The sequence below is a fragment of the Microchirus variegatus genome, assembly GCF_963457635.1.
Source record: "Microchirus variegatus genome assembly, chromosome: 13".
Classification (NCBI taxonomy): domain Eukaryota; kingdom Metazoa; phylum Chordata; class Actinopteri; order Pleuronectiformes; family Soleidae; genus Microchirus; species Microchirus variegatus.
Window position 1 is genome coordinate 15,187,616 of NC_139814.1, and position 12,601 is coordinate 15,200,216.

Consider the following 12,601-nt stretch of genomic DNA (forward strand, 5'->3'; position numbering starts at 1 on the left):
TAAATGTAAGAGTTAGGCACTTAGTTGTGATGGTTAAGGTTAGGGTAAGGGGCTAGGGAATGCATTATGTCTGCGAGTGTTCACACTAAAGAGTGCAAAACTTGCATGCGTGTGCGTCCTCTTGATTGTTTATCTTTATGAGGATTTAGAAGTGTATTAATGACGAAAGTGAGGACATTTTAGCAGGTAATCACAACTTTAGAGGGCTTTTTTAGGGCTTACGTCAGGGTCAGGTCAAAGGTTAGGGTTAGACCTTTGAACCGTGTTTCTATCACGGTACCTTTTCGTTTGGTGCGGTACAGGATGGTATGCGTTGTGTTATTTGCTTTGGTTTTGTGTGCCCAATTTTCTAAGAATTAATCAAGGGGTTCTTCTGTCTTGAAGCTGCGATGTTTTGATACGCGTCAACCGAGTAATTTCAGACCATACTCACGGCAGCTTTTTGACGGCATCAACATTGTCAACAACAGCGAAACACACAACGCTAGAACCGTCACTTCATTACCGGCTATGGCGTAATCTTTTGAGTGATCTGCGCGCAACGTCATTACGGAACACGAGGTGTCAGATTAATGAACGTCTGAGAATTTAATGAGCACGTCACGGACAGGGGGTGAGCCGCCTTTAGGTCACCTTGTAGTGAAGGTTCAAACAGGAAGAGATGAAGAATCGCACTTTCTCTGCCGATTAATGAGCGTCTTTGATACGACTGCCATTTTTCTCCCTCCATCATGGTGTTTACTCTATCATTCACTCAGGGTTGGCAGAGCATTGATGATGAAATGTTTATTTATACGTCAATCTGTTTAGATACGTCTCTTCTTAAAGGGACATCTAATGTGAGACTGCAGAGTTCAATGACTGCTCCATTACTTTTCCATGTACTGTATGTCGGGGGAACTATAGCTGCCTTCGCGTATCTGAAAGGATGCAAAGTTCTCTGCCTGCTTCTCCACTACAGGGTGAAGCTGCTGCTAACTGCGAAGCTTATAGTAGATCCTGCAGATTTGTTTGTTATTTTGCCATCCATAGTGTAGAACTAGGCATGTTTCCATGGTGTTGTGATAGCGCTCAGGAGGACAGTTAACTGTCTTTGTTTGTACGTGGTAATTAGAGACAGTCCGTTACGCTTCTAGATTCTATATTTTGAGCTTGAACGAGTTTTAATGGTTTGTGTATGAACTCTCCACTGAAAGTTCAAAGGGATAAAAAAAAAAAAGTGACGGCCCAATTTCTGCCAATAAACACTAAATGTTACACTGTGGACCTTTAAGGCTGTGATTTTGTCTCTCGTTTTCCTTCATCTCTAGGTGGACTCATCTATTCAGACAGCAAGAGGCGTCTTGGCTGTGGTTCTCTACCTTCTTCCATTCTGTAACAAACTCAACAAGAAGGTAGGAGAATGCAAAGATTATTTCACGCACACTACCGTTCAAAAGTTTGGGGTCACTTCGAAATGTCCTTATTTTTTTGAAGGAAAAGCACCTTTTAGCTGCAAACGTCTGGTTTTTAATGGAATATGTACATAGGTGTATAGAGGCCCATTTCCAGCAACCATCTCTCCAGTGTTTTAATGGTACATTGTGTTTGCTAATCGTGTTAGAAGGCTATTGGATGATTAGAAAACCCTTGTGCAATTGTGTTAGCACAGTTGAAAACAGTTTTGCTGGTTCTTTGACGAAAGGGCAAATCACTATTTCTAATCTTGTCAATGTCTTGACTATATTTTCCATTCATTTGGTAACTCTTTTTTATGAATAAAAGTGTGACTTTTAATGGAAAACTGTAATAGTATAGGAGACCCCGAACTTTTGAACGGTAGTGTACATTTAAGAGAGGAGCTTTAGTTTCTTACGAAACTCAGCGGTCATTTTTTCCTTCCAGTACAAGTCCGAGAAGAGTAGCCTGGGTTCCTCGCATGACTGGAGGGAGAGGCAAGATGCACCTGTCAAAGAGGAGGGAGCGCTCAACGGCAAGAACAGCAACGGATTTGGTGTCAAGTCACTGGAGCAGCACATGGCCGGTCTCAACCTGCTGGAGAGCAAATAATCCAGGACATGGTCACCTCCTCATTTGTTCACTATTCTCCCTTGGAGCAGCACATAGACCAACCTTACTTTTCTGGAAAACATGAAATCCAGGAAATACTTTACTCCCCTCCACCTCATTCTCCCACCATACAGTGGGCCAGAGCTGTGGGGTGAAGATGGTGGCTTAGGGCCAGTCTGAGTTTGTATTTGTCGTCTGGTGGATGAGTTAGAGAGTTGCAGACGAAGCAGAGATAAGCCTTGTGTGGCCATAGGCAGTTTAAAACCTGGGCAGTTCAGCCACAGTCCACAAGATGGAGACAATCAGTCAACACCTGAGACTTTGTCATTAGCAGTAAGCGTCTTCAAGGAAAGGCCTGGCACACAGCTAATATTGCAGTCACTTCTCTCATTAAGTTGATAAACTGAAGGTAGATCATTAAGGAACTCCATTTAATGCTCAGCTAGGCCATACATCTGTCTTCACAATGTGCCTCTGCAACACACATGTTGTGGTGTTCTATAAATATGTTGCACACATTAGTCAAATGGGTAAAAAAACAAAACAACAACCGTAACATGAAATCACATTTTGCATGACGCCATCACAAAGCCCTTGTGTTCACGTCTCTATGATTAATATGCCACTGGTTTGTAATGTTAATATTTGTAATGTAACGTTAGGCATTGTGGTACTACTGTCAGCATCGCACCCCGCATTACTCATAGCGTGTAAATGCAAGATTAAGTATTTTAAATGACTCATACTATGTGATCAGTGTATACCTTTCCAAAGGATTATAGTATATGTTACATTCCCCATGTGCCATTTTAGAAGCAAACTACAAAAAGATAAAGATCATGATTTAATGCCAAATATTGATCGTCTTCATGAAGACGCTGTAATCTTCAGCTTGCTACTATGAAATATAAAGCTTAGTTCTCCAGTGTGAAGGACTGGTGAGATACTTACCATACCATACTTCTGTGTAAGCTATTATATTCTGACTTATTTTTCACAAGGAAATTGAGAGCCAATTCTGATTTGGCACCACATAGAGCCTTGAAGTGTACTTGTAATGAAGACTATCATTGTGATGCTGCTGAATAGGCCAATGTGTTATATTTAGTGGTATGTGGTATAATCTGGTACTTGAATCACAAATAGACAGTATATATAGTGTTTATCCTAAGGTAATGGCATTGGTACGGGGGCGAGGATGAAACATAAACAGCAGATATTAAGATCTAGAGATGCTTTGTATAGTGTGAGAGCAGCTAAGGATGCTGGGTATTATAGTGGCTCAACAGAAGTGAAGAAATCAGATCTAGTTTTGGATCATCTATTCTTTTTTGACAAGTGAAAGGCTAAAAGAAATGAGACATGGAAATTAAACGATATTTTTCTTAGACCTGTGTTGGTTGTTTTTAATATTTTTACAAAAATACTTAAACTTACTTTGTGCAAGTACTTAATAACAGCATTCAAATTGATGTTTTTGAAAATGAAAATGCACTACCAGGAAAGCTTCCTAAAACATTCAAGAACACTGTAAAATAAAGGCATAGTGCAACTCTTGCATTATACACTCGCCTGCCTCTATATTAGGTACACCTTTTAACACAATGCAAATAATTAATAAGCCAATCACATGTCAGCAACTGTAGACATGGTTAAGTCAACCTGCTCCATGTCAAACCGAGCATCAGGCGACCACAGCAGGAGCTGCTTCTGCTACTGTGTGCCTAATTAAGTGGCCATTGAGTGTATATGAAAGTTAAGTAAAATGACCCACAACTAAGTGTCCTTTGCCAGGATATCTTCCACGGATTTTTACCCAGCCTGTTGGTGAGATTAGAAAGTAAGATGAGTTCTTCTAAAACAGTTCTGACCGAGTACCGAGTCCTGTCAAGAGGGCTGTGATTCGGCAACACTACGTTTGGAGACGACGCTTTCAAACTCCTCCCTGTTCAGGAGATTCTCCGTTATGCTCTTGCTCTCTTCAAACTTTGGCAGGATGACGGCGATGTAGCCTTCAGTGGATGGCTGTGGCAGATTGAAACGTGAAGTTAATTTACATTAATAGATGCACAAATGTGGGTCAGAGAAACATACCGTTAATGGTACATAAATGTGAACATCCAAATGATTGAATAATTATATAAAGAAAAAATTATTTACCTTTTCCAGCAGGAGTGAAGGGGTCTCTAAAATTTGTTCATTGACCTCAAGAAGACGGCCACGAATGCAGCTAAAAAGGTGATAAACTTGAGGGTCACGGTGACAAACAAATAAGCAGAATGTGTCTAAAAAAACACTGATGCCTCACCTGTAGATTGTGTATTCACTTTCATCTGTGCATGATATTCTGCACAATGGTGCAAAATCAGTCAGAAACTGACCACCCTACAACAAGGGTAAAAACAGAGAGTGTGAGCATGATGCATAAGAGCAAATGTTTGCACATAGAATAAAATCATCTATAGCGTTTAAGACGTACCCGCTTGGACTTCCCAGACACTTTATTTTTCAGACGACTGCAGCCATCACTGATCTGGTAGTTGATGCTCTTGATTGTCCGTCCATTGTGAAGGATCGGGTGAGTCTCTGCTAATGTGATAACGCATAGTCTGCAATTATAAATTCAAAAGTGAGTCCTCATTATATATCATTTCAATATGGAAAATACTTCTATTCAATGTAAATGACATCCATTAAAAAAAACAATGCAGCCCAAATAATACAGAGCATGAGCACGATGAAGAATTGTGCACTGTAACTAGTAGTCAATTTCCTGACACTTTTTAAAAAGCTGTTTTTAAACACGCATCAGTCAAATCACAGATACATTAGAGTATGGATACATGACATTGGACTTTTGCCGATATTCGATATGCCGATATATTCTGAAGTGCATAGGCCGATAACCGTCATTGGTACCAATATATACGCTGTTCCCTGCACCCTACTGCAGAGGCAATTACATTTCTTCTGTAGTGAAATAAACATAATATTTGTCATACTCATGTCGCAGCAGATGTACTGTAGATATATATATTTTCTTCATTGAGCAAAATAAATAGACATAAACAAACAGGGTTTAGCCTAATAACAGTAGGCTAAAGTTATTGGTCATAATATACTGGCACATATTAGTCATTATATATATAATATACATACATCTATATCAATATACGTTCGTACATATATATATATATATATGCCAAGTGATTGAAGATGGAAATTAGCTTTGGCTACAATCCTGCATGTTTACACTTATATGTTGTTTAATATGTATTGTCCAATTATAATTAAATAAATAAATAACCAAAATAAACTCCAACAAAGACTGTACACATTTAACGAGCACTTATTCCAGTCTGTTACAGGTCAATCGCAGTGAACTTCATTTCTAATGAAAACAACTAGTAATCAGAATGTTATCACCACCTGGTGTTTAATTGTTTTACTGATACCTGTTTGAATGCTGCAGGATGCAGTGGTCCTCACACGGTTTCCCCTTCATATCTAAATAAAACAACAACAGTAATTTAAAGTAATTCGTGACTTTCTGAATTAAATAACACCAAAAAACATCTCTTTCTCTCCATTGTACCAAGTTCGTCTAAGGCTAGCTCACTAGTCACAGCTAACATCCACAGATATTAATCAGCTTTTACTCACCGGCTCTGTACCACCGTGTGTAATACCGATCGATAACGGAAGGCGCATTGTCTTCTGTGTCTTTCTGCTCAGTTTCGTCCATCAAAGGTTTTTAAAACACTTTTTAAATACAATTATCATGTAGCTGCTACTCCACACACACGACTTTGTTTGACGGACAGCAAATGGTGTGACACAGCGAGGTCCGTCATTTGAATGTGGCCGATAATCTTCAGAAAAGCGAACAGTTCCGGGTGTTTCTTTGGGGGAATCTATTAAAAAGTATTTGTGATTTTCTTAATATTGTAGTTGAGCTTTGAAATATTTTTTTTGTTTAAATAAAACATCCATAAATGGAAATGACAGTGATAATTATCAGCTATTAAAATAGCAAAGTTATTTTAATATTGCCCACTAGATGTCAGGCTTCTGCTAACAATACTTTAGTCTAAAACCTTTAGTTGGTGTGATTTAAAATCTCATTAAGATAAAATTTTAAAAAGTTTTAAAATCGAATTAAATTGCATTAATTTAAGATTAAAGCAGTTAAACAATGGACAATGTTTGTTGTGATATTTCACCTCACCGTGTCTGTTATAATTAGTTTTCACTGTGATTTTTACCCCCTTTGCTTTGGTCTTACATGAGTCTTACAGATGGCAGACCTAAAAGTGTATTTAGCCTGCATCACTGTGGACTATGCAGTGATAATGTCTGTGAGAGAATGAATTCAGGAATTAAGGAATTATCCCTCCCTGAATGTGTCATATTAACCCCCTGTGGCCCAGACGAATCACATACCAAACATACCTGGCTCTATGTGCTACTTGCACACTCAGACAATGCTGAGAAAGTGCGGACACGTAATGGTTTTGGCACGCGGCAGATTAAGTTTGGATGGCTTCACCTTATTCACACAACCGAGTGGAAAAGATCACACAGGAGCTAAAGAGAGTCTCACAATGACTTTTCCATGTATCTAATCACAGCTACCGAGACTTGGAAAGTTCTGCTGTCAAGTTCCATCGTAATGAGTTTTTCCATTACTCCTCAGTCTGTGGCAGAGCGAGAGTGTGCAATTAATTCAGAGATGAAACACAACACCACTGTGGAGACAGAGAACAGAAAGGGAGTATCCCAGAGATACGCAGTCGTCTTGCATCAGGCTTAAAATGTAGTGTATTTAAAATAAACATGGCCTTGATTCAGCAGCTTTATCTGTGATGCTTTTTTTTTTTTTTTTTTTCCAGAAACTGCAAACTAAATCGGTGACAGCTGCTACCAGAGTTAATGGAGTCACCTGAATCTGCGCGGCAGGATTCGTCTCAGACTGGAAATGTTATGTCTGCCGTTTGTTTCATGCACTGCATCCTCCGCCAGAGAAGATGACATGCTGTGAAAACTCACGAGAATGTTCGACAGCTCCTCGTGTCAAATGCCCGAGGCAAAAGGTCTCATCTGGTTAACTAGCAGATGACCTCACTGGAGTCTGGTACTGTTGCATTATGAGTTCATCAGTTGAGTTCATTGCATTTATGAGCCTGTCAGTCTGTGTACATTCCCAGTTCTTTAACTACTGGAATGAAACAGCGTCTCCTCCTCCTCCTCCTCCTCTCCAAGACTTGACTTAGAGGTTCACTAGCTGACTGTCAGACAGGCATCTTGACTGTCTCCAGCTGCACAGGCGTCTGTGTGTGTGTGTGTGTGCGCACTACAGTTCCACGTCAGCTCCTGCTACAGTGAGCAGCACTTTCTTCTCTTGTCCAGCTGTTTGGCTGTTTGACAGCAGTAGTATCTCTTTCCACATGGATGATATCCAGATAGATTCCCTCCCCCCCGCTGCGTTGGAGGTCTTCTGTGTCAAAGGAGAGCGTGGTATGACAGGAGAGAAGTTCTGACCGAGGAGGTCGACATCTGCGTGACTTATGTGGTGTAATATTGTCATTCCTGGTTTATATTGGACCTAAATGATACGTGCAGGTCAACATCCTTATTGAGGATTTCACGGTTCGTGGTTGCAAAAGAGACAGATGAGATATTTCTGTGTTGTAATCCAAATTGAGAGAAATTACTGCAAGAATTGGGCCGTCTCTTCCCTGAGTGGTTCTTGCAAACAGGCTATCAATAACACTTTCAGCAACTCAGTGTTTAGATATTGCATGCAACACAAGGCTTCCCCTTCCAAAGATATCTAGGGAAATAGAGACATATATGCAGCAGTAAGAAATATTGCCAATGCTTTTCCTGGAAAGCACAAAACACACACCCCTGCAGATATTATGAAATAGTTTGATTTATATGCTGCCAAAGTCGATACTGAAAACTTTGATTCAATGATGTGTGAGATTATATCAGGGAGAGCGCCGTAAAGCCATATAGGGACACTTAACGTTATTGATCTGTTCTCCTTTTGACAACTTTCAGAGGAAACGCATCAAGCTACTGCATCACTCTGTGAACGTGTCAACAATGTACCAGCACAGAAACCCCCCCAGAGCTTTTCAATGAGCTTCACAAACGTCGTTTGCGGGGAAGCTTCGCCGCTCTGATAAGCTGGTCCCTGCGTCAAGATATTATTGGTTTTTCCCTCTGCAGGTAATCAGCTGCTCAAAGAGCAGTCAATCACGTCAGAGCGTTTCTGTTATTTGTGGCCTATTTCTTAAGGTAGTGAGGACCTCAGGCGCTTTAAAAAAAAAGTCTCTATGTGTATAATTCAACTTTATGATCAGTGCCTTTTGCCATAACAGCAGGTTTTTAGTCACCATAGAAACAAACTGATGCAAGTATGTCTTGCTTTATTTAGCTTAAAGGACTCATATTATACCCTATTTCTCCAAGTTAACCTAGTTCCCTGGTGTCCTAATGAACATGTCTGTGACATGCTTTGGTCAAAATATCTTAAGGATGAAGCACCACAGCAGTTCAATCACCCTGCCAAAACAGCCCTGTTAAGAACGCTCTGTGTAGTAGTATCTCTTTAGGTCCACCTTTAAAAAACGAAAAAGGTCCACCTTTAAAAAACGAAACTGAAGGGACAGGAAATGACATCAGCCACAGAGGCTACTGGGGGCTAACAGCAGTTAGCATTTGGAAAAGTGATCATTTGCAGGCTCTAGCAGGCACATTGCCGTCATATATAACATTTAACCACTGGACAGATAAATCCTCTGAGGCTGGAAGTTTGTGTAGAACTCTACACAAACTTCCAGCCACAGTTCTTTTACGTTTTTTACGGACAAAGTGGAGCTTCGTGAGACAATTCCAGGAATTTAGGGCATTGTGACGTCCCAATGTGTGCGGAAGTCAACATCATGCGAGTCATCTTTTGTCACACTTTGCTGACTGATAGGGCCTCCAGAGTCCCAAATATAAGTATTTAAATGATTAAAAAGTTGATTGTGCATAATATGTCCCCTTTAAAGCTTATGCTGTCATGTCCTGCTGATGTTTTTTCACAGACCTAAAAAGGAAACAATAGATGTAGAGGAATAGGAAATGTTTTTCTTCCTCATGGAAAGGTAAAGAATCGATTGTGTGGGGGTTTTTTTTGTGACAGCTAAGCCAACTGGCAAAGTGCATGATGGCTTTATTATTAACAGAAAATGTGTTTGAATGAATCTTTTTCCTCTATCTCTCCACCAGGAACACACGTATTTCCCAAAATGCCAAACTACTCCCTTGAAGATGCAAGAGCATCACAAAGATTATGAGCAGAGTCAGTTACTTAGACATCTGCTTCAGATAAAGGATAGAAGGAAAAAAAAAACTATCAGTGTTTCGATGAGAGAGTGTGTGTCTAAAGTGCCTTTGTGAGGGAGAGGAATTAAATGTCCCTGGCAGCAGTCGCTGTTGTAGGATGTCTTTCTTCCCAGAGTGAAAACACTCCTCATACGCTGCAGCACACTGCTGTGTGGGGAAATATTATTACAGAAAAGTGAACAGAGGCCTGACAAGTTTCTCTTGGTCTCCTCAAAAGTGATCTTTCAAAAGAGACACTAGGTCTTCGACCAACAATGACATCATCTGGCCACGGAAGTGTGTGAACAACAGGAAGTGGTAAAGACTGGTTAATTTTAACAGCTGACTGTCAGTGAAGGACACTCAACTTTTCTCACTTACAATCAATGAGTGTTCCAGTAATTTAACACTGGTGTCGTCAATCACATATTAGTTTCTGTCTCACTCACAAATCAATCATCCATCTCATGCCAGCTCCTCGACCTGGAACCCATCCATCACGTTTTTCTCCTCAGTTTCACAGAGTCTTAACTACTTTTCTGACTCGTTCCTGATGCTAATCTCCGTTCATGGCTGTCATCCTGCTGGCCGTTCTCCAAAGACACAGTGAATTACAAACTGCACGCACACACTGAAGACAACTCTGTGGATTCTTTTTTGGCAGTAAAACAACCTCCAAACACTGGTTTCAGAGTGTAGTTTGTGAATGGTTTTGGTCTCGCGTGGCTTAAGCTATAGTTCAGACAGAAAGGCTGCATTTCTGCCTCCTGCAAAACAAGGATAATTATATCTTCTATCCGTTTCTGTCTGCTCCACCAGCAGCTTGTACTATAGTTTTCATTCTATCACAAACTGACATGGTCACACTGAGCCTATCACTCTCATGTAGATAGATTTTCGCACCGTGGTTGTTGTGTTAAGCCGGGGGGGAACATACATGACACGGCTTTGAAAGTCGTGTGGTCGAAAAAAACAAAGCAGAATTTTTTTGGACAACTGACAGAACGGGAATCTGCGTCTGATGATGGATCACAGACTGCATGATTTGTCAAACCAACTGGAGCCAAGTGAACGCATCACACTCTTGCACAAACTCTTTCTCAACCGCGTCGAGGAGAGCGACAGTTGTGACATACCCGCTCTACTTCCTGACGTCTTTGTCTCCTGACGCTGTTTCCTTGATGGAGCATGTTGGGTCTGGGACCCTCGCTGCCTACTGTACCCCAACCAGTGCTGGCTGGTGCAGACTCTGCCCATCTGTGACTCGTGGGTAAAATCGGGCAGAAAATCTCGTAGTGTGTCCCCAGCTTTGCACATCTCCACCCCTGCATGACCTCAACTCATGATGCCAGCTCGTCTTCCTCAACTGTCCGACCAGAAGACGCTCATGAGGCGTCCCAACTGTGCTCCACACCTGCTGCCTTTATGATATTGTAGTTCTTCATACACTGGACCACTTCCAATGTATTCTACTTTAAATACATATAATCCTAGAATTACCCATCTAACAAAATGTGTATATCAGGAAGACACTAAGCGGTTTACATCTTGTTTAAGTTGTAAAACATGTATTACAGTCCAAAGGTTGACGTATGGATCGTGTGGCTTCCATAAGAAGACACCAGCCGGTCTCACTTATGTTTACCAAGAAATTAATGTCTTCCACAATACCACGATTCTTGTGTTAATCATTTTTAAGGAGCCACGTGGCAAACAGCTGCTTAACATTATCCTCATGGAAAATTGACTTTTCTCCAAGAGGAACTCTGTCCAACCCCGTGAGTTTGCTCGCAGTGCAGCAGCAGTCAGGATGCTCTGGGCTCCAGCTCAAGCAAGATGAAGATGAATGACAGCCTCAGCCATGTTGTTCCCTTGCATCCAAATGTCTTTCCCTTAACTGCTTCCCAGAAAAAGTCATTCAAGTCTCTGCCTGACCGAGTTTGTCCAGACCTTGATGCCTTTTTTTTTTGTTGTTGTTGCAAAAAACTAAATCTAAATGTAAAGCAGGAAGAGATTGCATGAAGTAAAACACAAACAGACGGAGCTGAACTAGACAAATACAGGGATTAGAGAACGTTAAATAGGATGAAGTGACAAAGACAGTGGGGAGAACTGAACTATTCTCTGTCCTGATAATTGGACTATCAGGACAGAACACAGCAAGTCACATACTAGAAAATAACTAAAAAAAAAAAACAGGACAACAGCGAAACCGAGGGAAACCAGCAACAGAGAACTAAAAAGCCAAGGTTTTGTGAAGCCAGAAAGATTAACAATCACAACAAAAGGTCCATGGGTGACACTTTCTTGTTCACTAAATGTTGCACATGCTTCATCAGAAGACACTGAATGAGTCCAAAAGTCCAAAGTCCAGGAATTCAAATCTTGTAATTCCATTCAAAAAACACCAAACTTTACTTGGAGTGGATATTTGCAGGACTGGAAAGTCTGCTCCTTTGCCCTGTATTACTTTATATGGAGGTAAAGACACGGCATCTGTGCCGAGTTGTGAAGGGACTTGATTGCCGATTTATTTATTAATTTATAAAAAAAAATAAAAATAAAAAAAATGTTTTTAGCTGGTCTTCCTCACCTGGTCTAGACAGCCTTGAATAAAAGTTGTGTGTATTGGCTGAAGCTTTTGCCCCAACATTAAAGGTCATGTTCTCCTGCAAGTGAACACACAGTGTTGTTGACAGTTTTCTTTGGAAGAACTTATTTCACTGTTTCCAAGTGGTCATGAGCAGTCGCACTTGGTGAAAGCAAGTTGCTGATCCCTCCCCCCCTTGTGTAATTTTACCATCAAAGTCATTTAGCCACAAATTTATTATTTTTCGCTATTTTTTTCGAACCGCACAGACATATTGTACTGTATATCTAGACCAGTTTCTATTATAAAGCTACAGAAAGAGGTCAGGGTTAGAGTTTTTGCACCAAATTAAGATTAAAGCATAAATACATGGGTTTCTTTGGCAGGAAATTAACTATATTTATGTGTGCTGTGTGTTCAGAGTGAGAGAGAAAAATGAATACACGGTCATAATAGCTGCTGTTAAAGATTATCTCCAAAGCATTTGGACTTAATAGTTAATCACTATTTGATGCAATGACATTAATGGTCCATAGAGGGAAAGCAGCAGTTTCAATTAAAGGTGCATTATGTAATAAATTT

The 12,601-nt window shown here is 40.5% G+C and overlaps 2 protein-coding genes across 4 annotated transcripts in view; one reads left to right on the forward strand and one right to left on the reverse strand.

The window, feature by feature from the left end:
• ctnnal1 (catenin (cadherin-associated protein), alpha-like 1) overlaps positions 1 to 3,399 on the forward strand; it is a 57,829-nt gene extending 54,430 nt beyond the window's left edge. For all 3 annotated transcript variants that reach the window (XM_083899969.1, XM_083899971.1, XM_083899970.1), the window contains 2 exons: positions 1,311 to 1,394; positions 1,885 to 3,399. In XM_083899969.1, coding sequence (XP_083756095.1) covers positions 1,311 to 1,394; positions 1,885 to 2,049 — 249 coding nt within the window. In that variant the 3' untranslated portion in view covers positions 2,050 to 3,399. The remainder of the gene's footprint in view (positions 1 to 1,310; positions 1,395 to 1,884) is intronic.
• A 196-nt stretch (positions 3,400 to 3,595) lies between these two features.
• Positions 3,596 to 5,841, reverse strand: abitram (actin binding transcription modulator). The gene is made up of 6 exons (XM_083899856.1): positions 5,713 to 5,841; positions 5,505 to 5,556; positions 4,529 to 4,658; positions 4,358 to 4,434; positions 4,210 to 4,279; positions 3,596 to 4,074 (listed from the first exon to the last, which is right to left on the reverse strand). Exons 1-6 carry the CDS (start codon positions 5,792 to 5,794, stop codon positions 3,937 to 3,939), a joined length of 549 nt encoding a protein of 182 aa, XP_083755982.1. The 5' UTR covers positions 5,795 to 5,841; the 3' UTR covers positions 3,596 to 3,936.
• Positions 5,842 to 12,601: the final 6,760 nt, after the last annotated feature.